General features: G+C 47.6%; 1 protein-coding gene across 1 annotated transcript; it reads right to left on the minus strand.

Annotated features, from left to right (window-relative positions):
- Nucleotides 1–19,330: 19,330 nt before the first annotated feature.
- On the minus strand, nucleotides 19,331–27,550 carry Airim (AFG2 interacting ribosome maturation factor). The gene is made up of 4 exons (XM_077791281.1): nucleotides 27,276–27,550; nucleotides 22,953–23,128; nucleotides 20,808–20,930; nucleotides 19,331–20,649 (listed from the first exon to the last, which is right to left on the minus strand). The coding sequence occupies exons 1-4, from the start codon at nucleotides 27,548–27,550 to the stop codon at nucleotides 20,612–20,614; spliced, it is 612 nt and encodes a 203-aa protein (XP_077647407.1). The 3' UTR covers nucleotides 19,331–20,611.
- Nucleotides 27,551–27,751: the final 201 nt, after the last annotated feature.

Genomic DNA, 27,751 nt, shown 5'->3' on the forward strand with positions numbered 1-27,751 from the left:
CTATGAGATGAACATTATTACCCTTTCACCCTTAAATTCATAGTAAATTTCAGTGACAGGTTTATTTCCAAAGCTCATGTTCAAGCTCTTTAATTTGGGAGATAAAGCGGGGGGGGGGAACCTAACATAAAGTGTACTTTCTGTGACTCATTTATTTTCCATTCATTAGCCAAGAATTGGTTCACAGAAATGAATCAATGAGCAAAGAAGAGGGGGGTCCCCTACCCGTGGGCCTGGGGACTTCTCCAGGCACCCCTGAGTTCTCACTGCTCTTGGTCCTGTCTCTCTCTCTCTCTCTCTCTCTCTCTCTCTCTCTCTCTCTCTCTCTCTCTCTCTCTCCACACACACACATAAAGCCATGCATTGAACACCTATTAAGTTCCAAACCTTGTGCTCAGTATTATACAGAATTTATTTCTATCCTTCACAGTGATATTACAAAGTGAGAATTGGAATTTCCATGTTGCAGGAAACGAACTTCACATAGATCAAGTGGGTGGCTCCGGACCCTGAGACTCCACACCAGGTGTGACTTTAAAGGCGGCCTGAAGTTCCGAAGCCTCCATCCCCACCCAGCTGCCCTTGGCCTCTCCCCATGTCTCCTAGTCTCTCATGCGTCCACCTCCCCTGCCTCTGTCTTCCCAGAACCCTCTTCTATCTGTCTTTCTTTGTCTCTCTGCTGGCCTCTGTCTCTCAGCCTCTGTCTCTCTCTCTCCCCGTGTCTCTGTCTCTGGCTCATTTATTTTTAATAACCACAATAATGAGAAAAGCTCCTTCCAGACCCTCCTGGGGAGGGAGACAAAAGGAGGGGAGCCGGGGGACGAGGGGGAGGGATAACCCCCTCTCTTGCTCCTGAGAAATTTAATAAAGGGCCTGAGAAAGTGCTGGGCTCCACCGCTGGCCAGTACCCTGGGAAAGGGGGCGGCCCCCTCCCCCACCGCAGACACCGCTCTGCACGGGCCTGGGGTCAGGGGAGGGAATGTCTCGGTGCTGGGCCCCCCTTCTCCAGCTCACAGGCTTTATCTCTCCCCTCCCTGCTGGTGGGAGCAGTTCCCCCAGCTAATCCGCCCCTCAATATGGGCCCTGCAGACTCCCTCCCCTCCACCCAGACCTGCCGCTTTCCCAGGAGAGCTGCTCAGGGGGGAGAATCAATCACAGAACAGCAGCCTCTGGACTCGCAGGAGGTCGGGCAGAGCGGGCCCCTGCTTCTGCTGCGTACAGGCCAGCTCCCTAGGAGGCCAGCTCTGGAGGGGGACAGGGCCTGCCCACCCCCATCGGGGCTGGCGGTGCACCTGGTCCTGTTTCCAGCCTTCCCTCCTCCACCTCCTTGAAGACCAGCACTGGCCAAGATAGAGACAGCAGGTTAGAGCAGCCGCCGGGCTCCCCAGGGTGGCTCCCTCTGAGAGGTGTGCAGGCCAACTGCACCTGTGACTTTGGGGGAACCAAGAGGGTCAGAGTTGTAGATTGACAGGTGAGCGGGGGCTTCCTGGGGACAGGGTAAGGAAGCCCAGCTGCTGCAGAGCCACAGCAGTGGACCTCCAGCAGAAGCGATGGGCTGGTAAAGAGGAGGCCAACTTATCAGGCAGAACACTGAGGCCAAGTCTAGGGTGCAGGTGGGCAATGCCAGTTCCCCACCCAGGAATGTGCTCCGGATGCCCAGGCACAGGCGTCCTCTGCTTCCGGGTGTCTGGGCAGCCTTTCCCCTGCCGGAAACCACACTCTGGCAGAGCTCACAGTGTCTCTCACCTGGCCAGGAAAGGGAGGAAGAGGCTGGAGAGGGGGCCTGGGACCCAAGATACATGCACGCATGCGCGTTGGCTTCTCACCACGCTTTCTCAGGCTGAGGCTGACTTCCAGGGATCAGGAGAGAGCCGTGGTAGCAGCTCGTTGTTGGGAGAGCTCACAGCGCCAGGTGCCATGTCGATGTATCACCCCACTAAGCCCCCACAGCAATGAGACTTGTTATTTGCACTTTAAAGATGAGAAAATTGGAAAGTGTGGGTACAGCTCAGTGGTAGAGCACTTGCCTAGCACGCATGAGGCCCTGGGTTCAGTCTCGGCATTGCGTGCGTCACCTTGGTCAGTAATATGGAGAACCTCACAGGCAAGAGAAGAAGTGAAACCAGCAGCAGGTGGTAGGGAGAGAGCATGAACCAAGGTGGGGCCAAGGGACCAAGGGCTTCAGAGGTGGCCTGGGCTAGCACTTAGTCCTCCTTCATGGGAAGGGAAGGCACAGGGAGACCTCACAGGCACTGCCGCCAGGTCCTGAGAGCAGGCGGGCTCTTCTCAGACTAATGGAGCTGCCTCCTGCCCACCCAAGTCCCTGGGGCACAGAGGGAACATGGAAACAGCCCGCCCTCCTGCACACCTGGGCTGAGGGGTGAACTTGCCTTTGCCTGGGCCCTGCTTGCCTGGGGCCACGGGCAGAGGAAGAAAGAAGGACATGAGATGGAACAGGGAGACAAAGGCCTTCCCAGATTCCAGCCTGGTTCTGCTGTGCCAGGGCCTGCACTGGGGGGATAGACAAGACCCGCTGGGCAGCTCCACCACCTGAGGAGTCAAGGAGCTGGCATCCCAGACACCTCAGGAAGCAATCGTCCGTGCGCTGGACACCAGAGAAGAGAACAGCCAAGCCAGACAGTCCATTTTCCAAAGTCCCCTCTCTGAGTCTTTGAGAACAGTGCAGGAGGAAAGGCCTGGCTACTTCTTTCTGTGGATTTACAGAAGGATGGATAGACAGCCAAGGCCAGAAAGGAGAAACAATCCTCAAGCCCACCCCTACTGGCAAAACCATCAGTGCCACCAAAGACCCTTCGTCATTCTCTCAGATTATTTCCATCCTCTCATCTTTCAAGAAAGGAACTGTAATCTCCATTTTAAAATTTATAAAAGAACCTATGGCACAGAGACGTAAAGAACTTTGCCTGAAGACACACGGCCGATCACAAACAGCACATAGAAGCCACATCTCCCAGCTCCTTGGCTGGTGAGTGACTGGAGACCCCTTGGTAGGTGCTGCAGTTGGAGAACTTGGGAGAAGCCAAGCTGGTTCAGAGCCCTTCTCTCCCCAGAGGGCAGCTGCAGGTGGGCAGGCACAGCTCTCAACTTGAGTCTAGCCCCAGCCCTGGGAAAGCTGGTAAACAAACAGAGGCTCTTGCATCTTGCAGACACGTGTTTCCACTTTCACTGGAGCTGGGGACAAATGGCAGAAAAACCTGTGAAGCTGCTAATGGAATAATGGAGAAAGTATTTATTTATTTTTCAAAGGAGGCCTGGGAGGATCTGGGGCAGGCCCAGTGTGGGGCCACGGAGGCGGGAGGTCAGCCCGCTGTTAACAGCAATTAAGCAGACACCAGGAACCAGGGGCTTCTGATCTGGTGCCCTCCACATCTGTCCCCCTGCAAGAGTGTGCAAGGCAGAGCCTGGGGACTCACATCGCTTCGAAGTAGGGGCCTTCAAGCTTGGGGCCTCCTCCCCGCCTGTCTTCTGCCCTCTCTACCCAAGGCACCAGCCCCTGGGAGTGCCCACCACAGGCTCCCACCTCCAAGCAACATGTCCCCAAGAACTTAAGACGGGAGAGGGTTTCTATTATTCCTTCAGCTGGGGTTGTGACCAACCCTGGGTAGCTAATTCCACATGGGAATTAGCTGGGCAAGGTGCCAGGGCCTGCCCTCCCCCACAGTGCGATTGGATGAGCCGACATCTTGCCCCATGGTAGGGCTGCGCTTGGACCTCCCAGTCCATCATCTGGGAGCCCCTATTGAGCTTGAGGGCAAGAAGTCCCTCAGAGGTCATGCAGCCAGTGGCTTCAGGCGATGGATATAAGGGAGGTGCTTGGAGGCAGGGGGGGAGGCTGAGCAGGAAGGACCCCAGGCCTCTCCCTCCAACCAGAGTGGCTCTGCTCTTACCTGACTGACACATTGACCTTCCACCTCTGACTTCTCTCCAAAATACCAGGATATCTACTGCTCTTTTTAAAAAGATAATAAAAAGCCTTAAAAATCCCTGCTCTCCCTTACCGTATGCAGGTGACACAACTCGGGTGTCAGGGAGAAGGGATTTGCTCCAGGTCACATAAAGCTGGAACATAATGGAAAGTGACATGCCTCCTAGGCTAGAGTTGGTCCCACCACCCTCCCTGGAGTCACCAGCATTTCAGGAAAACCAGAGGGACCCGAAACGGCTCTCTGGGGAGTGGGTAGATGGAACTAAAGGCCTGGACTGACATCCCGTGGGACCTCTGGGGTCACCTCTCTGGGCCCAACACGCAGTGGCGTGCATGGGAGAGGCAGTACTGAACCCAGGGTGAGGGACAGTCGTGACCCACCTGCACTCAGGCTGGGGGCCCCTGCCTTTGAGGTTGACCTTTCTCCCTGCAGGATCACCCAGCAGGAGGTACCTTCTCTCTGTTCTGCCCAGTGGCCCTTGGTCCTGGCCCAGTTTCCAGAATTTCCTGTCTCCACCACAGCCCAGCCTAGGAAGATGATGTGTCGGGAGGCTCCTACCCTGACTGCTGCTTCCACCCCACCTAGTGGGTGTCCTGGGATTCCCGATGCCCACACCTGCACCAGCCAGTGCTGCCATGCTGAGGGAGACTGGCTGCCCGCGGCTGCAGAGCTTGGAGGATTCAGATCAAGCCAGGCCTGGTGGCCCACCCCTGTAATCCCAGCCACTTAGGAAGCTGAGGCAGGAGGATTGTAAATTCAAAGCCAGTCTGGGCTATTTAGCAAAACCCTGTGATGAAATAAAAAGAACAGTATAGTTCAGTGGTAAAGCAATCTGGGTTCAATCCCCAGTACAGCATGCACGCGCGCACACACACACGCACACACACAGATTCTGCTCAGAGGCAGACCTGCTTTGCCAAGTCCCATTTACCACAACTACATTCTATGTCCTCGGGAACATGTGCTTGACATTTATCAGTTCCGTTCCCAGTCCACCCCCCACCTGCTTTGATCCCCTGTTGAGGTCCCTTGTGTCCTCTTTCCCCTGGGGAAGCAAGGGAAGGCATCCCGGGAGGCCACCTGGGTGCCTCCACACTGGCTCTAGGGCAGCAAGCTTAGGCTACTCCTGGAGATTTAGGAAGACATGGGGAAGAATTTCCTGAGCAGCAGCTGAGACACGGGAACAGCAACTGTGGGGAGAGGGAGAAAGGTTCATTCCAGAGGCCGTCTACTGGGGCCGGGCATGGCGGAGTCGCGAGCAGGGGTACAAGGCAGAGTCAGGCCGCCTCTGAAAGCCCAAAGTCCGTGTTTCTTCCCTTAAGAAGTGTTTGTGGAGCTTCTGCCTTGTTCTGGGCATCCCACTGGGTTCTGGAACCGAGTGAGGAGCAGGGGACCCAGTGCCTGTCCATCCTGATGACAGACAAGTTACTAGAAACCTCAAGCTAGTTAGGGATAGGAAGAAACTCAAGGTCAGGGCGCCTCCCCATCTGGACAGGACTTAGGGGAGTCTTCCTGGGGCAGAGGCAGCTCCACCGACACAGGGGAGGTGGTGACTAGAAGAACCGCCGGGCTGAGATCCCAGGACAATGTCAGCCAGTCCCTGTGTCCCAGCCAGGCACACCCAGAAGCTCAGCTGGGGTGGCATCAAGGAGTTTTTTCCTTACAAAAATGATTTTTTAAAAAAGGATAGGCCAGTTAAGAGAAAAATCCAATCAGCAGGTCACAGGAACCTGGGTGGACCTCTCTCTGTCGGGTCTACGTGTTTATCCCAGGGCTCAGCACACAGTAGGAGCTCAGTCAATATCTGTTAAAGGAACGAGATGTTTTGATAAGTCAGGACTCAACCCCACCCCTCACACTGGCCACTTTCTCCTTCAAAACTACAATCTGCCTCGGCTAAGGACCCGACCAGGGTGGCCCTCCAAGCCACCCACAGCAAGTACTCGCCAGGCCCTTCTCCCACAGCACATTCTAGAGGAGTGACAGTGATGATGCCTAACATCTTGAGATGCTCGCTGGCCACGGGCTAGACTCTATTCTCATCACGACACGTGTGGCTTCACTTAAGCCGCTCAACCGCCACGTGAGATGGCCTTTGACAGATGAGGAAATCAAAGCACAGAGAAACTGTGTATCTCATCCAAGGTCACACAGCTAGTACAAGGGGGATGCCAAGAAGCACTCTCTGAGTACCTGAGGGTGTCAAGTATAGCCAGGGCCTTTAATTCTTAGAATCCTTAAGAGAAATAGGTACCAATCATCCACTAGGAGGAAAACTGCAGTTCAGGGTTAAGGATCCTGCCCAGCCTGGAAGCTACTGGAATCTGATTTTTAGTAATGCGCTCTTTCTCCCCAGCACCCCATCAGTTCCTGGGGACCTTTCCCGAATTGGGTGCAAACAGCTGTACCCAGGCAAAGTCCGGGAAGGAAGCAGCTGCAGGAGGAGAGCTGGCCCGATGACTTGCCAACAGGATTTATGTCCTGTCCAGGGTGGACAGTTTGGCTGTTGTTATGAAAGGCTGAGCAGAGCTCAAAGATGGAACTTATTCCCATTAAATGATTGCAAATGTCAGGCAGCACGGCCTGGGAGCTCCTTGCGCACGCACCCAGGGGGCTGCAGGCCAGGCCCCTGTAACAAGCATGCTCGCTGACCTCATGGTCAATCCTAACGCTGTTAGAGCCTCTAGGAGACAGGCAGTTCCGAGGCAGAGGCTGAGCAACGAGCTCTCCAGGGGACCAGCGGCCCCTCCTGCCTGAGAGATGGCACTGGGACAGAGGGTGTTGTTCTAATGAATTGAATGGGTTCCATTTCAATGCAGATGGATGAAGAAATTACCTGCAGATGTGACTGTGCACAACCATGGCGACTCTCTGGGCTGTCACGAAGGCTCGGGGAGCCAGGGCCTCTCGAAGCTGGGTTCATTCCGTGCAGCCCCTGCCTCGGGGCAGGGCAGATTTGTGCCAGGCTGGGCTGCTGAGTGATTGCTGCCTCTCTCGGGCCTCCTGGCCATCATTGTTTCTTGGTCCTGGTTTGTCCAGAGGCCCAACTGCAGGGTCCTGCCTAAAGGCCTCAAGGAGGACTTCCACAGGGGCGCCCAGGAAGCAAGCTGCCAGCGGTCCTCTGCACACTCCAGAGGGGCCGGGGCCTTGTCCACGAGCACCGAAAAGCCCCCTTCCCTGGGCCTTAAATCCTTATTCAGTTTTTGGATTGTATAAAAACAGATCACATTTTTTTTTTTTTAATTTAAGGAGACAGCTACAACAAGACACAGGGCCTGTGAGAATATTAATAAATCATTTCACTCATTCATTTCAGCATCCACGAGGACCCAAACCCTGTTCCTGGCTGGGACACACAGAGAAACCTGACCCCTGTGCTGGAGGAGTGAACAGGCTGGGGAAAGGAGATGGCCAGCTGTCCCCAAACGGGATGGAACTGTCATCCTGGTGTCCATGGAACTACAGGGACTCAGACAAGGGACATGGCTTGGCCTGGGTAGTCAAGGAACACTTCATGGAGGAGGTGACATTGAAACTGAGCCACTACAGGTGAATAGACCCTCCCTGGGAACAGAAGGAGGAGACCCCCATGGCATGGCAAAGAGACCCCAGGAGAGCTGGAAGGTGAAGGGGAGGTGTCGGACTCCTGAGGGTCCTTGAGCACCATGCTGAGGACTTCCTGCAGACTCTGGGGATTTGGGAAGCTTCAGGGGAGAGAGGACAGCATGGATGGACTCCTGGGTTAGGTTGATTCTCTTGGCAAAGGGTGGGCTGGAAGGGGACAGACTGAGGCGCAAGTCAGCAGTTGGCCAGGCGGTGGGAGAGGAGGGAGAGGGCAGACTCAGGAGAGGCGCGGAGAATACCACCCTCTTGGGGACAGATATGCTTGGGACATGGGGTGGCAAACAATCAGGAGGAATCAAGGCTCGAGAGCCCCGGTGGACGGTGGGAGAGAGGAGGGAGGGGGAGGAGGGGGAGGAGGTCTGTCAGGCGTGGCTGCCCAGGGGTCAGGCTGGACGTGTCCAGGTGGCTTTGCCCTCAGCATGTTTCCCTCCATCAAGCTACGATGTCCGTTCCCACCCTTCTCCTGTCCTTCCCCTGCTATTATGGGAACACTTGAGGAAGGCAAGGAGGGGCGCTTTGAGGGGAATCGCTGCTGAAAGTCTGAGTCCACCAGGTCACAGAGGGGACGCAGACTCCCGAGCTCAGGCTTGCCGGTGAGCCCGGCAGCTTTGTTGTCCAGCAGCTCTGGTGACCTTTCCTGGTGCCTTGCTGGTCCCCCTGAGCAAGTGACTTTGCCTCCTCCCTGCCACCCAGCCCGTGCTCCTGTCCCTCAAACTCACTGTCGCTGTGCTCCTTGTCCCTCTCCTGGTCCTGAGCCAGGATCTCCCTGGGCTCTGCAACTCTGTGCCACCAACCGTGGCTTCTCGTACCTGCCGTCTCCTACCCCTCAGGCTACAGGGGAGGTTCCGGGTCTCCATCCCAAAATGCCCTTCGGCATCTGCTTCGGAGTCGCTTCTCTCTTTCCCTCTTGAACAGCGTCCGACACTCACCACTCCCACAGCCTCGGCTCCTCACCCCTCAGCCCTTCGCAAACTGGCTTCCGCTCCTACCCTCAAGAAGCTTCAGAGGCTGCGTGACCCCTGGGCCCGCCTGTCATCCCAGATCCTCCCCTCCTTCCTGAAACTCTCTCCTTCTTTGGCTCCCCCACTACCTCCCAGTGCCCCTGGGGACCCTCTCCCCATGTTCTCAGGACACATGACACAAGTCAGGCTCCCCCAGGAAAGGGCGCAAGTTCTCATCCCAGCACTCACTTATCTAGCGACCTCCAAATCTGTCTATCCAGACCTGGAAGTCCCCACCCCAGACATACTTGGTCTCTTCCCATCCACCTTAAAACTCATCCAGCCTTGTGACCACAACCCTACCTAGCAATCAGGAGCCACCTCCTGGCCTCTCCTGACATGCAGTGCATCTCCAGGTCCTGCTCTCCAACCTTCCAAATAGCGCTGGCCTCCTTCCATCTCTCCTGGTTCAGTCTCCTATCTCACACCTGGAAAGGGTGAGATAAGGGCCTCTCTGCCTTCTCACCCCCTCCACGAGTCCTTCTATCCCATTTCTACCTCCGTGTTCTTTGTAGCACTCATCTCCTCTAAAGTCACCTGTTCCCTTTGCTTATTTACTTCTCCCCAGTAGGACACAGTTCTTCCTCAGCTGCAAGCCGGTCCTGCCTCTGGGTCCCTGCACGCCTGTCTCTGCCCCCAACCTTGTCTGCCTCCGTGCCCTTTCTCTCTTGGCTCCAGTCCCCTGCCTTCCTGCTCTTTCCTAAACACACCAAGCTAGTTCCCACCTTGAGACCTTCTGGAAAGCTCCCCTGGTGGATCAGCGATTCCCCAACCTTTTGTTCTCAGGACTTCCTTACACTCTCTTAAAAACTGAGGACTCCAAACAGTCTGTATTGATGTGGGTTAGACACGTCACTATTTGCCAAAAAGTCGGAAAACACTATAACACACAATCACACATCCCTTTAGCTGTCAGAGTGGTGACATCATGCACACTTACCGCAAGGTAACTGAAAACTCTAAACATGGAGAGCAGAGAAGACTCATCGTATCTTAGTGTTATAAGAAATTGCAGATCCCCCAACAGGGTCTTGGAGAACCCAGATGACACTTGGGACACCTAATGCACTGGGTAATGGCACATTCTACTCATTGGCTTCAATATAGGTGTCACCTCATGCAAATGTCACCTCCTCAGAAAGCCTTGCTAGCCCCTGCTACCCTCCCCCAGCGTTTCCACTTCCGTGTGCGTTACGTGTAGCACTCGTTGCCATCTGGAATGTCTCTCATTTGTTCACCTCAGAGCCCAGCATAGTATCTGACACACAGTAGACACCCAAAGCATTTTTTAAATGAGTGAATTACATTAAAGCAGTTGCTCTTAGCCATCACTGAATATTAAATTCACTGGGGGGATTTTACAATTCCTGCATCCCCGCCAAATATACCAGAATCTAGAGGTGAGCCTGCGTCCACCCAGGCATCAGTTTTTTTGTTTTTTGGGTTTTTTTTGTTGTTGTTTTTTTTTTTTTTTTTGGTACTGGGGATTGAACCCAGAGGTGCTTTAGCATCAAGCTACATCCTTAGCCTTTTTATTTCTTATTTTGAGAAAGAGTCTCATAAGTTGCTGAAGATCTTCCTAAGTTGCTGAGGTTGGTCTCAAACTTGTGATCCTCCTGCATCAGCCTCTCAAGTCGCTGGGATTTCAGGCGTGCACCACTGCGCCTGGCTCCAGGCATCAGGGTTTTATGAAGTTCCCCAAATGAGACCAGCGTGTAGCCAAGAACAAAAACCTCTTGTCTGGATTCTTCAATCCTCACTGATGGAGAGACTGTTCACTCCTCACTAGGTCAGAATTCCATGGGATGGAAATGGTGACAACACGGAGTCTTGCCTGTCTCCTGCTGGACAGGGCAGCCAGGCCCTGGGGCAACTAGTTGAGGAAGCTGTTAGAGTGGAAACTACCCTCCTCAGTCCTGGGCCTCAGATCAAAGGAAGGGACCCGCGCTTGCACAGGTTACTGTCACAAACACGTCTGTAGAGCTCCCTGCCCTGGGGATACTTCCCCATGCTGTGATGCCCAACTCTGGGGCTTTGGCAACTTCTGCAGAAGATGATGACAATTCTGTGCTTTGGCAACTCCTGGGGGACAATGATGACAATTCTGATCTTTAGCAACTCCTAGGGAATGATGGTGGTTTCAGTGAACACAGAGAGAAAAAATGAGGCCTGTCCCCAGATTGCCCTGGGCCCAGGGGAGGCTCCCAAGGCCAACCTCACCTCAAAGTGTAGTCAGAAAACGACCCATCTGTGTCCTACCTGGGCAGGGCTTCCCTCACACACTGTCACCAGAACTCTGCCTGTTTCAGGGAACCTCAGGCCAGTGCTGGGAACAGCTGCTCCCCTGGAAAGGCTGCAGTCAGCCACCTCGCAGAGGCTGCTGGCTCCCAGCAGCACCTAGCCCTTGCCAGGTGCTTTCCTCACCAGGGCTCATTTCATTCCGGGGGTTCCCAGAGCGGGAAACGGCCTCCACTGCATTGGGGGGAAACTGAGGCACAGGGGGTTATGCGATTTGCCTGGAATCCAGTAAGTGTAAAAATCTCAGATGTGACCTTGGGGAATTCACGTGACCTTCTACAACCTGCATCTTTATCTGTAAGACAAGGGAAATGTTCACAGGGTTGTTATAAAGGATAGAAAGCACTAGGTGTAAGAATGAAACAGAGAACCCACTTGGTAAAGGATTCTCATAGATTCCCAAATCCTTCTTTCCCTTTCACCCCGCTGCTTCTCAGAAGAGAACCACTTACATTTGAATGATTTTGTTTAACATTTCTTTTTTGTGGTGCTGGGGATTGAACCCAGGGCCTTGTGCATGTGAGGCAAGTGCTCTACCAGCTGAGCTATAGCCCCAGCCCTGTTTAACACAGTTTTAATGTATATTAGCCCAGTTCATTTTTACAGCAGATAAAACCTGTCATTAAGCTATGAATTCAAAACTTTTGCCTACAAGTCCCCTTTGTGTTTGTGGGTTTTTTGTTTGTTTGTTTGTTTGTTTGTTTTGTTTTTTAATGAAGATGTTGAGCCCAGGAAGGTCAAGTCATATGTGCAGGCCCCACAGGGCTGAGTGGCAGAGCTGGGTCAGGAACCCAGATGTCCCGACTCCCTGCCCGGGACTTTCTCTACCACACAGCAGCCGCCACAGAGGGTTGTGGTCTACCAGGCCTAGGAGAGGTTACGCCCTGGCTTCTCTGGGAAGGAGGGAGGTGGGGAAGCCTGAGGTGGGAGGGAGGCTGAGAGGAGGGTGGAGCTGGTCCTTGATGTGGTGACTGAGCCCAGTCAGGGCTGTCTCCACAGTCCTAGGGTTTGGCTAAGACAGCAACCACCACTTCCGCTGGTGTGGCAATGCCGGGTGGCTCTGGTCTGCCGTGCGGGATTGGGGCAGGGATGATGCTCTGCCCAGTCTGGCCTGTGGCTCTTTGCCATTAGGGATGGGTGGTCCTCTCCTCTCTTTCACCTCCACCAGGCAGCCTAGCGCTGAGGCACAGGCAGTCAGGGAACTCACCCTGAGCCCAGCAGGTATCTGACAGAGGAGCAAATGGGCCTTATCCCCAAGTCCTCCAGCAGGAAGATAAAACCTATCATTAAGCCAGGTGTGGTGGTGCACACCTATAATCCCAGTGGCTCAGGAGGCTGAGGCAGGAGGATCTAGAGTTCAAAGCCAGCCTCCAGCAAAAGAGAGGCGCTAAGCAACTCAGTTGAGACCCTGTTTCTAAATAAAATACAAAATAGGGCTGGGGCTGGGGCTCAGTGGATAAGTGCCCCCGAGTTCAATCCCAGTACCAACCAACAAACCAACCAACCAGCAAAAAAAAAAAAAAAACCTAATTAAGAACCTGCTGGGTGTGGGGCTTTGAATGAATCAGCTCATTTCATTTTCACAATAGCTCAATGAGTCAGGTATTATTACCTTCACATTACAGGTAAGAGAGGTAAAGCCCAAGGCCCACAGTCCTAAGGTAGAGTCAGGCTTATGCCAAAGTTTGTGGTCATTCCAGGACATCGTCACTTTCCTAGAAGTCTCAGCCCTCAGCAGCCAGACAGTTCTGCCAAAACCATCACCCCCCCCACACACACACACAGCAGGGTCCACCTTCTCCACGCCGCTCTGATGTCTCTGGACCTCTGTGCCCGTTCTACTACCTGGTTCAATTTCCAGATGGGCTGAGTCCTTTAGCTGGCAGGGATGTAAGGATGGGCACGAAAACATAAAAAATGATCAAGAAATACAAGTAACAGGCCAAGAAAGGGTCATTATTTAAAAACATGTAGTTTTTAGTTGTCAATAGACCTTTATTTTATTTATTTATGTGTCGTGCTGAGAATCGAACCCAGTGCCTCACACATGCCAGGCAAGTGCACTACTGCTAGGCCCCAGCCCCAGCCCCGAGGAAGGGTTATTTTGACTAGGGAAATAAGACAAGGTGCCATGGAGGAGAGGATGTTTGAATCAGGCTTGGAAAAAGGTAGCTCCCTCTTCTTTTTTTTTTTTGAATTTTTTAATATTTATTTTTTTAGCTTTCGGCAGACACAACATCTTTGTTTGTATGTGGTGCTGAGGATCAAACCCGGGCCGCACACATGCCAGGCGAGCGCACTACCGCTTGAGCCACATCCCCAGCCCCTAGTTCTCTCTTCTTATAGCAGAGACCAATGTCTTGCCTTCAAGGTGGAGTGAGGGCTGTTTTCTCTGGTCGAGACCCCAGGCCCTCCACAGGGACAGGCAGCCTACTTCAAGCAGAGTGCATTGACTAGAAGTCTTTTCTGGAAAATGCTAAGAAGGGGCCAGGAGCTGCTGATGACTCAATGAGTTGGGACTGGCAGACACCTCTTTAGGGCCTGTAGAGATAATGTCACATAATAGGGTTTGAATGTTACCAGAAGATTAGGTAAAGAGGAAACCCTGGGAGTGGGGAAGGCCAGATTTCTCTCATTGACAGGCAAGTAACCTGCTCTGTGTGGCTCAGACTTGGACTTGGAGGAGAGAGGGTCTGCCTGTAGTTCTGCCTGCTTAGCTACATGCAGCAGAACCAGAGGAAAGCAGAGCAGAACTGGCAACATGATTTACACAGTCGTGCAAAGTGAAAATCTGGTCCCCTGTTTAAAACTATTATGAATTTCAGGAGGACAACAGCACAGAATCAAAAAACCAAGCTCAGGAACCCTTGCAAGCATGGGCTACGTGCCCATGAAGCCAACCAAGGGATGAGGCCACCGGAGGGCAGCAGAAGACAGGAGTCTTCTGGCTTAGCTGTCTCCTGACCAAAGTAAAGGGAACCCAGAAACACAAGCAAATTACTAGAGGCACAACCTGGAGCCACACGCACCCTTTCCTAGACTGAGAGCATGCTCCTCCAAGGCATTGGTAGCTTTCACAGGTCCCCAGGCCACCTCAGCCAGCCAGCAGCCTCCCAGAGTCTAGGTCTTGACCATTTTGGAGGATGTAAACTTCATCTCCGAGTTGGGGGAGCTCTCAATGCTGGGAAAGGATGTCATACTTGGAGACCATCTGGGCAAGAGGCCTCTCAAGCTGTTCCTTTAATTTATGGAACTGACAACCAAGGGTAGGGGCCTTTGGCAAGTACAAAGGGTGATGGCCAAGAAAAGAATCAAAGTAACAATAATGGGCTCTGTTGGCACTGTCCTCTAGGTCCCTGTCCTGGAGTTCGTGTGGCTGGGAAGTCTGATGTCTGTTTCAGCAGTGGGATCAAAACCAGCTTTCAGAGCAACATGAGCCAGGGGTAATTTTTAGCACAGATGTAACTTTCTAGTTCCTTTTTCCTATCCCTCATTTTTCAGTTGCCTTTAAAGAGGCCGCAGAGAGCTGAAAAACAAATCCAAGTTTAAAGAGACAAGTGCAAAAATGCAAACTGGGCAAGGGGACAGAGCCGCCAGCTGGACAAAATGTGCCTGGAGAACAGCATCCTCTGCTTGGCAGGTGCCGGGGATTTATGGCAGAGTTTTGCAGACGTTTCATCACGTTACAAGCCAGCTCAGGAGACCCTCATAAAACTCTGCTTATATGAAAGAACAAACTAGCTGATAAAAGTCAGCTGCTGCCTATAAACGCACTGTGGGGATTGCAATTGAGTAGTGGATTTATTAGTCTGGGCTTTCTGTGCAAATTAAGAACCACTCTGCACGTTTCAATCAGCAGAAGAGCCATAACAGGGATGAGCTGCTCCCTGCTCACAGGATGGTAGACGGCCCATGCTGTCCCTGTCTCCATGACTTGATCTATAGACACCAGAGAGTCTCACTCGGGATCTAGTCTCACAGAAAAAGAATCAGGCACCCGCTCTGTCCTCTGCACTACCTGCATGTCCCTCATGACAGCCCTCCTCAAAGTAGCATGCTTATCTACTCAGCCTCCAAAACCATGTTCTTTTGTATCACCAACGACCAGTTCCATGCTGGACATACAGAAGGCCTCAGAATGAATGAGTGTGGGTGTGACAGACATAGTTATTATTACTTCACTCTTTTTTCTTTTGGTACTGAGGATTGAACCCAGGGGTTCTTAACCACTGAGCTACACCCCCAGCCCTTTTTGTTTTTCATTTTTTTTTAAATATATACTTTTTTAGTTGGACACAATATCTTTATTTATTTTTTTATGTGGTGCTGAGGACCGAACCCAGGACCTCGAATATGCTAGGTGAGCGCTCTACCACTGAGCCACAACCCCAGCCCTTGTTTTTCATTTTGAGACAGGGTTTCACTAAGTTGCTTATAGCCTTGCTAATTTACCGAGGCTGGTCTTGAACTTGAGATCCTCCTGTTTCAGCCTCCCAAGTGGCTGGGATTACAGGCGTGCACCACCATGCCCAGCAATGCTAAGGTGTCTGCTGGAACTGGGGACTTGCTACATGTCATGAGCAATGAGAGAAAGGTATGAAGAAATGAGAAAGTTATGAAGAATAGTTTCTTCCCGAGAAGGGCAACCTTTCCGGGCTATTCTACTCAATCATCCCTCTCTGCACTGACACTTTTTCTCAGGATTAAGGCTGTTTCTTAGTGACTCTGCAGTAGAAATAAGGGGTTCTTTGGTATGAATGTGGGTACCAGCCCCTTCCCACACATATGGATCATGGTCCTTGGGGCTGTGGCTCCAATATGCCCCATCAGACACCAGTTTCAGAAAAATGGCTTTCTTTTGCACTATGTAGAAACCAAGAAGCCTTCCAGGAATGAGGAGGAGGAGAGTGCCCAGAAGGACACTTAAGGACTGGCTCTCTTCTCCCAGGCCCTGGCATAAAGGGTAAAGTGTAAGTCTCTGGCAGACAGCCCCGGATTCACTCCAACCATCTTGGCTATGGGATCAGAAGGGAGAGTAACTGGCAAGGTTGCAGCTGCCCTGGAAGAGCCCTGGACACTTCATGTGCCACTGCCAAGAAAGAGGGGGTAGCTCTGTGCTAGGGGAACCACATCCTGTGCAGAACTGTGTGTTCAGAAAGCTCAAGCAGGTGTTAGGTGTTTTTGCCTTTTGTGGCAGAAAGGGGACAATGTTCAGGGGAAAAGATTCTTTCACCAGAACCAAACCCTAGTGAAAATTCTGACAATGTCATTGATAAGCTGTGGACACTTAGAAAACTATGTTCAATAAATTATAGTATACCCACACATCGGCAAAACGTATGTAAATCTGTTTTTGTTTTTTTTTAATGAAGCTGGGCACAGTGGTACACACCTATAATTCTATGACTCAGGAGGCTAAGGCAGGATTGCCAAGTTTAAGGTCAGCTTAGCAAGGCCCTGTCTCGAAATAAAAATAAATAAATAAATGTGCTGGGGGACTGGGGTTGTGGCTCAGTAGTGGAGCACTTGCCTAGCAGGTTGAGGCACTGGGTTTGAATCTCAGCACCACATAAAAATAAATAAAGATAATGTGTCCATCTACAACTAAAAAATATTTTTTTAAAAAAGTGCTAGGGATTTAGCTAAGTGGAAGAGCATTCCCATAACTGAAAAAAGAATTTTTAAAAGAAGCTATTGTATTCATATAGAACAAATTCCAAGATATAGTATTTTTTTTTAAAAAAAAAGGTACAAAACTGGGCATACAGCACATTACTATTCATATAAAAATGAGGGAGAAAAACAAAAACATATTTGCTGTATTAGGTATCCACTACTTTGGAAAAAATTACCCCAGAACAACAATTTAAGCATTCATTCTCAGTTTACATGGGTCAGGAATCCCAGCTCAGCTTAGCTGTGTCTTTGGCTCAGGTCCTTGGAAGAGTGTGGTCAAGCTGTCAGCTAGGGATGTGGACCCATCTAAAGGCTCAGCTTGGGGAGGGAAGATCTCCTTCCAGGATCCTTCCAGATTGCTGGCAGGCATCAGCCTCTCACCCCACGGGCTGCCTCACAGCTTCCCAGTTGACTTCCTCGGGGTGAGTAATCAGAAAGATAGAGAGCACCAGGATGGAAGTCGAAGTCTTTTTTCATAACCCATTTTCAGAAGTGACATCCACCACTTTGTAGTATTCTATTCATTAGATGCAAATGTGCAAACCAGCCCATGCCAAGAGGAAGGGAAGGCCCAAGGGCATGGATGCTAGAGGTAAGAGAGTTGGAGGGCATGGTAGGGGACACCCGCACCACACTTACACAGGATGCACTGGATACATTAAATATTGGCTGCCTCCAGGTCAGAGAATTGGGTAAATGTGGGAGAATTTTCACTGAGTATGCTTTCATATCTTTATGATTTTATACAATGTGGATGTATCACTTATTCAAAAATACATCAAATTTGAATTTTAAAAGAACAATTTAAAAGTTGGCAATTTAGGGCTGGGGATGTGGCTCAAGCTGCAGAGCGCTTGCCTGGCATGCGCAGGGCGCTGGGTTCCATCTTCAGCACCACATAAAAATAAAATAAAGACGTACCCCATTTGAATCAAATGTATGATATGTCAAGTTCATTGTAATGTTTTGAGCAATAAAAAAATTTTAAAAAATAAAATAAAATAAAGATGTTGTGTCCACCAAAAACTAAAAATAAATATTAAAATATTCTCTTTTAAAAAAGTCGGCATTTTAACAGAAGAAAAACGGAACAAAATTCGAAAACAATTATACTTAAATAATAGTTATTACTACTGTAAACATTGTTTCTATTTAGTCTTTGCTCGTTTCAATGAAGCTTTAAAAGCTATACATACAAGACACAGTTTGTGTTGCTTAATGTATATTCTAAAAATGCATCATTGGTTGATTTTGTTACTGTGTGAACATCATAAAGTATATTTACACAAGCCAAAATAGACTAGAATGTCACTGATGCAATCTTTTCTTTAACTACTGAGCTACATCCCCCAGCCCTGTTATTTTTATTTTTTTGTGGTGCTAGAGATTGAACCCAGGGCATTGTGCATATGAGGCAAACACTTTACCAACTGAGCTATATACCCAGCCCATTATGTTTTTATTTTGAGACAGGGTCTTGCTGAATTGCTTAGGACCTCCCTAACTTGATGGGGCCATAATCCTCCTGCCTCAACCTCCTGAGATTGTAAGCATGCACCACTTGCCCAGCACTGATATAATCTTACGGAGCAACTCTCAATATGCAGTCCTTAACTGACTGAAACATCATATGGCACATGATTGAACATACGTGTACACATACACACAAACACATAACCCATGTGTAGAACAAAATATAGATTCCCCCTCATTTTTTTTCCAGGGGCGTAGGTACTAGAGGTTGAACCCAAGGGTGGTGTTCTACCACTGAGCTACATCCCTACCCCCTTTTATTTTTTGAGACAGGGTCTTGCTAAGTTGCCAAGGCTGGCCTTGAACTTGTAATCCTACTGCCTTAAACTCCCAAGATACTAGGATTACAGTATGCTTCACCATGCCCAGTCAAAATACAAACTCTTGAGTCAGAATTCAAGATCCTTCAGCATTTGATTCCAGTCTGCTGTGCAGACTTATTTTCTGCCATTCTTTCATCCTTCTATGAACTCTAGTTACTTGCTATACTGAACTAATTACATCTGCCAGTTCTAGCCGGTAAAAGCCATAGCCCAATGCCAGGCACACAGCAAACTTTCAATTAAGACTTAGCTTACATTCTTAATCAAAGGCTGCCTTTGCCTAAACTGTCCCATGTGGAATGCGCTACACCCCTCTCCTAGCCCCAAGGAACATTCCTCTCAAGGCTAAATCAGATGTCACTGTCGCCATGAAGTAATCCCACGGTGGTTAGTCATCACCTCTATTCTCCCACAGCACTCTTTCTTTACCTCAACTATAACACTTTTGTTACATTATTGCAATTTAAACCTTCAACTGATCCCTGGATCATCAGCGACAATATTACCTGGGGATGCAGTAGAAATGCAGAATCTTGGGTCCTCCTAGATATTTAGGATGAGAATCTGAATTTTTAACAAGATACCAGTGACTTATCGAATGGTAAAGTTTGAAAAAAACAGTGGTTTTAAATCTTTCCCTACTTGAACTGTAAGCCTTCCCAGGACGCTTTCATTTCTGTCCCCCAAGCCCATCATAAGATTTGACACCCAAATGTTTTCTAAGTTTTATTTATAATAATTATGTATATGACAGATTTTTTTTAATTCCTGGAGGAATAAAATACCATTTTATTAATACTAGTTATTTGGTAAGTGGACAAAGTACATTTCTATGCAACACTTCAATTTTTCTACAATCAGAATGCATTACCTTTATAGGTAGAAAAACACAAAAGATTTAGAAAACTATGTAAAATGTAAGATGAAATGTAAAATTTACGATACAACATTCACAAAATGGTATATGATACATACAATGGTGTATAATTGTGCTGAGGTATATTTACATATATGAAAAGATGCCATGCTATATTGTTTTAAAAGACAACAGTATATATTGATGGCATCATGTTTAAAAAAAAATTTGTAAGTGGCCCCTAAAGGAACATATACCAAAATGCCTTTGGTGGAGTTAATTTATTTATACCTTTTAAATTTTTCCTAGTTTTCTTACAATCTTTTTAAAAAACATGGTAATAAAAAAAGAACAGCCATTTTCATTTTGAAAAATATCTCTACTCCTTTCTAAGTCCCTTTATGTCAGTCATGAGACTTCCACAGGCACACAATCACTGCACACATGAAGGCCAGGGCCCTCAGTCCCACACTCCAGTCACCTGTCTGTCCTGGCACTCTCCCACCCCTGCAGCTACTCCAACTCAAACAAATGTGGCAAGTGTGATGCCACCTTTGGCCAAAAACACCCTGTCTTTTTGGAAGTCTCACTTTCCCCAGTTATTTTTTCTCAGATGGTAACAGCAACAGATCTGCTCTCTGAGACAAAAGCAACCAGACAATTCATACTGCACCACCTCCCCCTGGTGGCAGGCTTTGGAAATGGAAATCGCTTGATAAGAAAATACTGCAATCTGTCATCCTTCTCTCTTTTCTTCTTAGTTTATTTATTATTATTATTATTATTATTATTATTATTATTATTATTATTATTATTTATTTTGGTGCTGGGGATTGAAGCCAGGGGTTCAAACATGCCAAACATAAGCTCTACTACTGAACCATACCCCCCAGCCATATCCTTACTTCTTTAAATCATCAAAACCTCTTTTTCATTCTTCAAGGTATCAAGTACAGACACAAAGCCAGGATTCGGTATCAGTCAGACTTGGTGCTTCAGATAATGCCACAGGTGACTTCTGCCCTTTATCTCCTGTCCTTTCCCTCCCTGCTGCTTGGTCCTTATGATACAGACAGGTTTATCAGTACTGCCTTTCCTGCCTTCTATCTCCTCCACTGCCCTGAACCTCAGGAAGGGCAAGCAATGGCCCAGGAACCCTTGGCACGGTCTGGCATGGAGAAGCCCCAGAGACATTTACCATCAATCCTCTCAGGACCCAGTCCTTAGGTTTTAGGCATTGATATTTCAAGCATGTCAGGTTGTTATGCTGATGTTTCTTTAGAAATATCACAGTGCAGCAATGTCAGTCTTCAACTGTGGTGCTTCTGGTCTCCACATAAACATGAAGTTTCCTTACTCTTCCAGGAAGAAGGAAACATTCAGTAGGATATCTGGAATAGGAAGAGGGAAAACTGGCATATCACCTCTCCAGAGAACATAAACACCAGATTTATAAAGATATAGAACACAACAAGGGCATCTCTCTAATGTCTCCAAAGAGGCACAGGGAAGGAGGAGAGGAAATAAGAAGGAATTAAAAAAATAGTACCTTGTACAAGATCTTGGTGTTCATCTGCTGAAATTTGGTCCCAGGCCTTGGGCAATGCTTGGATACCTGCCAAGTCTCCCCACTGGATGGAGGAAAAGAGATACTTTCTCTTCAGGTACTTTCCTGGAAGTTAAGGACTGCTCAAAAAGAAAAGGAATAATGCTGTAGTGGGGGAAAGGTACCTCATGAAAGCTTTGGGAACTATAATGTAGAGCCATTGTTACATTTCTCTGGGGGGAGGATTAGACTGTGCCACAATATCTTCTAATCAACTCTAATAATATGGCTTGATGACACCAGAAAACAAGAATCAAACACTGTCCCTGAAACCTAGACTATCTTTTGTGAAGACAAAAGCAGAAACTAAAAACAAGCAAAGTGACATAAAAGACAAACTCAGCAGAAGTTTGAAGGGGAAATACATCCACTTTAGAGGACCACAGGAACATTTTTGCTGGTAGGAAACACATAAGCAAAGGTACGGAGTGAAGAAGCGTGGAGTGCCTTCAGGGAACTGCGAACTTTCCAGCATGCCTGGCAGGTGTAGGGCACATAGCAGGAAAGGTGGGTTGAGCCAGAACACACAGACACTGAGGACCAAGGTAGGCATTCTGAACTTTATCCTACTAGCAGCAGAAGCTACTGACACATGCTGTATGAGCAACCTGATCAGAACTAGGATTCCTGAAGATACAAGGAAGTGAGCCAGGTTAGAGGAGCAAAAGTCAGAGACAGAGAAGGCTGCCAAAAGGCTACATGTGATTAAGAATCCAAAAGAGAAACTGTGGAAGTGGCAGAGGGAATAGAGAGAAAAAGAGTCACACATCATTTACTGATGGGGATATGTTTTGAGAAAGGCATTGTAAGTAATGTCGTCCTGTGCAAACATCTGGAGTACACTTACACAAACTAAGACAGTTCTGACGTCACCACGTGATACAATCCTATGGGACCTCTGTGGTATGTGATACCACTGCTGATCAAAATTTGTTATGTGCCACCTGACTGTAAAAGAAGCACCAGGGAAACAGAATTGAAGTGCCTGATAAGTGCCTGTGTAAAGAGTTTAGCATGTGCTAAGTACTCTGCTCCTGCTCCTGTTGGCATCATTACTAAAACCATTAGCACCATCACTACTACTGCTGCAACTGAAAGAGAAAACAGAGGAAAAGATAGAAGACTATCCTAACACTTCCAGAGCAGGTGAATGGACAGCACTAAGTCTACAAATAAAAGAAAGGGGGTTGAATTTGAGAGCTAGATTGAAGAGTTCAACTTTGAGCTTGACTTTTTATTTTCTTGAGCAATCCAGCTGGAGGCATCTACAGAAAACTGAAGCTCAAGACTAGTAACAACAATGAAAGCAGAAACTTAAGCCAGAGGGTGGATGTAGGTATCAGGTGAGAATGAAGACAAAACAGCCAGAACTTCAACTAACTAATCTTCTCCTTCCACCCTTGCCCACCACCACCCCAACTCTTTCCTTGGAACAGTCAGCATGGTAACATTAAAAACATATATCTTTTCTTGTTACTTTTCTATTGAAAACCTCATAGCTCTCTATTTCACTCAAAGTAAAAGCCAAAATCCTTTCAAAGACATTCAAGGCCCTAAGAAGTCCAGCCACCTCCTCAATCACCTCACCTCCCAGCAGACTCCCCTCATCCCCTGCTCTAGCCACACTGGCCTCCTGGCTACTTTCTAAACATACCAGGCATACTCTTACCTCAGGCTTTTGCATTTGATGTTCCCTCTGCCTGGAATACTCTTCCTCCAAATATCCACACAGCTTCCTCCCTTGCCCTCTTCCGATCTTTTCTCATGATGCCTGCTCTGACCACCCTATTTAAAACCACAACCCACCATCATACTTCACATTCCCTGCTTTATGCTCCACAGCACTCATCATCATCTGAAATGCTCCTTATATTTTCCTTTTTTAATGTCCGTCTCCTAGTACCTACAGAAGTGACTGGCAGATAGTAGCTAGTTACAAATTACTTGAGTAATCATAATAAAGAGTAATCAAAGAGGAATCCATGTTCAAGAACCAAAGAGAATGAATCCAAACTTGTGATTAGAAAATTAAAGAAACTTTGGAATATCTCTGAACACTTATCTGAAATGTATACAAAGGATATGAACTTCGATAATGTCTCTCAATATCTTGCAACCATTCCAACATGTCAGCCACAGAAGGGCTCTCAGCCGAGGGCTGCAGAACAGCATCAAGGCCGACCACGTCTGCATGTTGCTCATAGATCCGAAACACTTGCTCCACATGGCTGCTGACCGTGTCGCGCACCTTGAGGAGGGTGGCTCTGTGGAAGAGACTCTGCATTAGGCAATACGAGAAATGTATGTAGCAAGCCTTCTTAATCCTGGCACTCTGACATTTTGAATTGGGTGATTCTGTTTTGTGGAGGGCCACCTCACACATGCAGGATGTTTAACAGTACACCTGGCCTCTACCCACCAGAGGACAGAAATAAACCACACTCTCACCATCTCCACCCTAATGTCTCTAGACATTGCCAAATATCCCCTCACAGAAAAACTACCCCCAAATGAGAACATGAGCTAAGGAGATATTGCTTTGGAGGTACAGGAAGATCGAGAATTAAGAAATAACTTTATAATGGGGAGCTGAAGTTATATTGCTCTCAAAGCTGTGGGATAAGCCCAGTTGCCAAAGAAAGTAAAGATCAAGGGACATTTCTGGGGTTAAGGATGGACTGAGGGTTAAGCTCAGAGGCAGAATGCTTATTTAGCATGTGTAAGGCCCTAGGTTTAATCCCCAGCACTGCCCCCCCCACAAAATAAATAACCTAAGGAGAGCAAATGCTTACTCACAGACTCAAGCCATGTACAAGAAAAGGGAATAAAGAGGGTACTGAAGCAACAAACCATTCCCATCTACATGCTCTCTAACCCTTTCTAGAAAATTCTTAAACAGTCAAGTGTGGGCTCAGGATGCAGTCTACTGCGGAAAGTTATTTATTCTCCCCCATGCATAAAAACAGCTTGTTTTGCTCACGATACAGGACTAGCACACAGAACAAACACTTATTCCACAAATCAATGAGTGAATAAAATTATTTTAAAAACTAAACACAATAATGCATATAAAGTGCTTAAAGCAGGGCCTAGGTTATGGTAAATATTATTTCATCAGTGACCCCAAAGGATCCAGCCATCAAGACAAAGGCTACAACTTCCAAAAGTAGAAGGCATTTCCCAGCCTAGTACTGTGTCTTTCAAAAATATTTGACCCTTTATGAACAACCAGAAATATGAAAAATTGTGCTCTATATGTGTACTATGAATTGTAATGCATTCTGCTGTCATATATAACAAATAAAAATTTAAAAAATGAAAAAAAAAGTTTGACCATGACTCACAATGAAAAAACAGAATAACAACCCAACACCCACACACAAATATGTAATCAATTGAAGCAAAAAAGTTCCCAAAACAATATTGATCCTCTCAAATGTGTTTTTCATACTGTGAGATCTGCTTACTTGTAGTCTGTGACTTGTAGAACAGAAGACAAAATATCAGAGTGTAATACTCATAGCATTGTTTTGTGGAATATTTCAGTTTATATGTATGCATGTGTTTATGTGGACCATGATACAAAACGTATTTCACCCTATAGGTCATGGTCAAACTCTAAAAGCCACTGATCTAAAGGAAAACAAGTGCCTCTAGGAAGGCAGGCTCTCATGGGGAATTTTTTATACTTTTGTTTTTGTAGTGCTAAGGATTAAACTCCAGGCCTCATGAATTTTTTTTTAAGCATTCTACCACTGAGCTATACACCATTTTTAAAAATTGAAAAACAAGCTGGTTTTATGGTGGCAGTGCCGTCTGTAAATCGCAGTGGCTCAAGAGGCTGAGGCAGGAGGACTGTGAGTTCAAACCCAGCTTTAGCAACTCAGTGAGGCCCTAAGCAACTTAGCAAGACCCTGTCTTAAAATAAAAAATAAAAAGGGCTAGGGATATGGCTCAGTGGTTAAGCATCCCTGTGTTCAATCCCTGGTACCAAAACAAATAAATAAATAAATAAAAATAAAATTGAGAAACAAGCCATACTTTAAACGCATACAACTTAAGGGGCTGGGGATGTGGCTCAAGTGAGGCACGCATGAGGCATTGGGTTCGATCCTCAGCACCACATAAAAATAAAGATACTGTGTCCACCTAAAACTAAAAAACCAAAATTTAAAAGGCATACAACTTAAAATGAAACTACTTTGTATACTACAATGGTATATACATGCCATTATCTATTTCTCTAAATCCAGTGAACATACAAAATCAACAAGAAAGCCAATGTTAAGTTATGGACTTTCAGGGATAATGACATGTCACTATAGATTCACTGATGGTAACAAATGTACCACATTGGCACAGGTAAGAGGAGAGTATATACATGTGTGGAGGCGAAGGCATTAGGGAATTCTCTACACTTCCCAACTTCACTCTAAACTTAAAACTGCTCTCAAAATTAAAGTTTACTAATTTTTAAAAATAAGAATACAATTTAGTACTTTTTCACATATTCACCAAAATTGTGCAACCATCACTATCACCTATTTCAGAACATTTTTATCATCCCCCAAAGAAATCCTGAATTCATTAGTCGTTATTCCAATTCACTCCTTCTTTTTGGCCCCAGGAAAGTACTGATCTACTTTTTACCTTTGTGGATTTGTCCATTCTGGATATCTCAGAGAAATGAAATCATACACTATATGTTTTGTTTCTGATTTCTTTGACTTAGCAAAATGTTTTCAGGGCTCATCCATGTTGTAGCATGTATGGGTGCTTATTTCCTTTTTATGGCCAAGTAATATTTCAATGTTTGGCTCTATCATAATTTATTTGTTCATCTGATGAACATTTAGATTGATTCCACCTTTTGGCTGTTATGAATCACACTGGTTTTGTAGTGCTAAGGATTAAACCCCAGGCCTCAACTTATCACCAAATTCCTCTCAATCCAGAAGCAAAAGACACATCTATAGATCATATGCTCAACAGAGCTAATTACCTCTCCAACCTCCTCTCTCAGTCCCCTGCTCCAGCCCACTATTCTCTTTTCAACATTACTCATGTCCACATCTTGGCTCATTTTACACAAATTCATCCTGCAGGCTTTAGACATTACTTCCTCCCAGAGGCTTCCCCCCTCCTCAGGCTGCACTCCTCACTATCTTAGAACACCACAACATCTCTTCTACTCAAGGCTGCTTCCCTGTTGTCTTCACAGCACCTTGTTGTGCCTGGCATCCCACAGGTGCTTAATAAATGTTGTTTTGTAGAAGCGTACAAAAGAATAAAGTGCATTTTGTACAAATAACAGTTTCCTATTCATGTATGGTACAGACACTATGCACTCGAACTTTTTTTGTTTGGGGTCAAAGAAAGGCCACATATGCCCTGTCTCCTGTCTCTTCTCAATACCATAACCTATTGGTTACTGAGAGACAAAACAGTTAAAAGACAAAAACCAGAGGTTTTAAACATGCTACTCCTGGGCACAGAGACAATGCACAGCAAAACAAATGATAATTAAGAGCTTTGGGGCTGGGGTTGTCACTCAGTGGTAGAGCGCTTGCCTAGCATGTGTGAGGCACTGGTTTCAATCCTCAGCACCACATAATAAATAAATAAATAAAGGTATAAAAAAATGGACTTAAAAGGCTGAAGCTATAGTTCAGGGGCAGAGTGCTTGCCTAGCATGTGTGAGGCACTGGGTTCGATCCAAAGCACCACATAAAAATAAATAAATAAAATAGGCGCTGGGGTTGTGGCTCAGCAGTAAAGTGCCCACCTAGCAGGTACAAGGCCATGGGTTCGATACTCAGCACCACATACAAATAAAATAAAATAAAGGTATTGTGTCCAACTACAACTAAAAAATAAATATTTTAGGTATATATTTATTTTAAGATGGACTTTAAAAAAAAAAAAAAAAAAAGCTCTGGCTTTTGTGTTTTTCAAAAGATGGGGGTTGGAATCCAGTTAAATATTTACTAGATGTGTGACCAAGGGCAACCTGCTTGAGTCCATTTCCTCACTTGCAAAAACTGGAATGAAGTGAGGTTAAGTCACAGAGGTATTAAAGGACTTTATGGGTAATGTATGTAAAACCTTCAGTTCTGGCACCTGCTAAGCTTAAAGCCCAGTTCCTTGTTGCCTTTACCAAAGACAACTATAGAGAAGGGCTAATAAGCTTTCTCCACTCCTTTTCCTTTGTGCTTCTCCACTCCTTTTCCTTTGTGACATTTCCCTTGTCAGAAAGTGGCTTTTTGACAGTGGTCCCTTCGCAACAGAAGGAAGGGCAGAAACACCTTCAAATGCCATGCTCCCGAGGAAAAACACTCTTCTGATCCACCCAAGTTACTTGAAAGCGCCCAGTTTAAAGATCCTTCTAAACGGCACCGAGGGAATCCTTACAGCCTCTCCCCTAGCTTGTCCAGGACCACGTCCCCAGCCTCCAGCTGCTTGCGCCTCAGCCGCTCCTGTAAGTCCGGGAAAGCCCGGAGCGCCGGCACATCTTGGAACCGCACGCTTTGCGCGGCCTGCAACTGCTCTGCCAGGTTGCTGAGGGAGGCCAGGAGCGGCGAGCAGTCCCGCAGGGTGCTCTCCCACAGGCCCTGCTGCTCCTCCACCACCGGGAAGCACTTCTTCAGGGCCTCCTGCACAGCAAGTAAAGGCCGGTCTTGAGCCATCTTCTGTTGGGAAAACAAAAGCAAAATAAAATAAAATAAAAAAAGGGTCAGGGCGCCAAGTCAGGAGACGAAGTGCTGGGTCCCGGGTGGGAGCCACTTCCTGCCCCGCAGTCGGCCCGGCTCTCGGCCTCCGAGTCCCTCCGGACAGGAGCTCCTGCCCGAGGCGTCCTCTCGCCTTCGGAAGCTGCTCCGTGAAGGACC

The sequence above is a fragment of the Urocitellus parryii genome, chromosome 11, assembly GCF_045843805.1.
Source record: "Urocitellus parryii isolate mUroPar1 chromosome 11, mUroPar1.hap1, whole genome shotgun sequence".
Taxonomy (NCBI): Eukaryota; Metazoa; Chordata; class Mammalia; order Rodentia; family Sciuridae; genus Urocitellus; species Urocitellus parryii.

Bases quoted from the DNA above. Each gene is read 5' to 3' on its own strand.
- Airim (XM_077791281.1), bottom strand. From the start codon at position 27,550: ATGGCTCAAGACCGGCCTTTACTTGCTGTGCAGGAGGCCCTGAAGAAG. The intron at 23,129-27,275 runs GTAAGGATTCCC...TCTCTTCCACAG, and splicing joins GACAAGCTAGGGGAGAGGCT to AGCCACCCTCCTCAAGGTGC. The intron at 20,650-20,807 runs GTACTATTTTTT...TTCCTATTCCAG, and splicing joins ACACCAAGATCTTGTACAAG to ATATCCTACTGAATGTTTCC.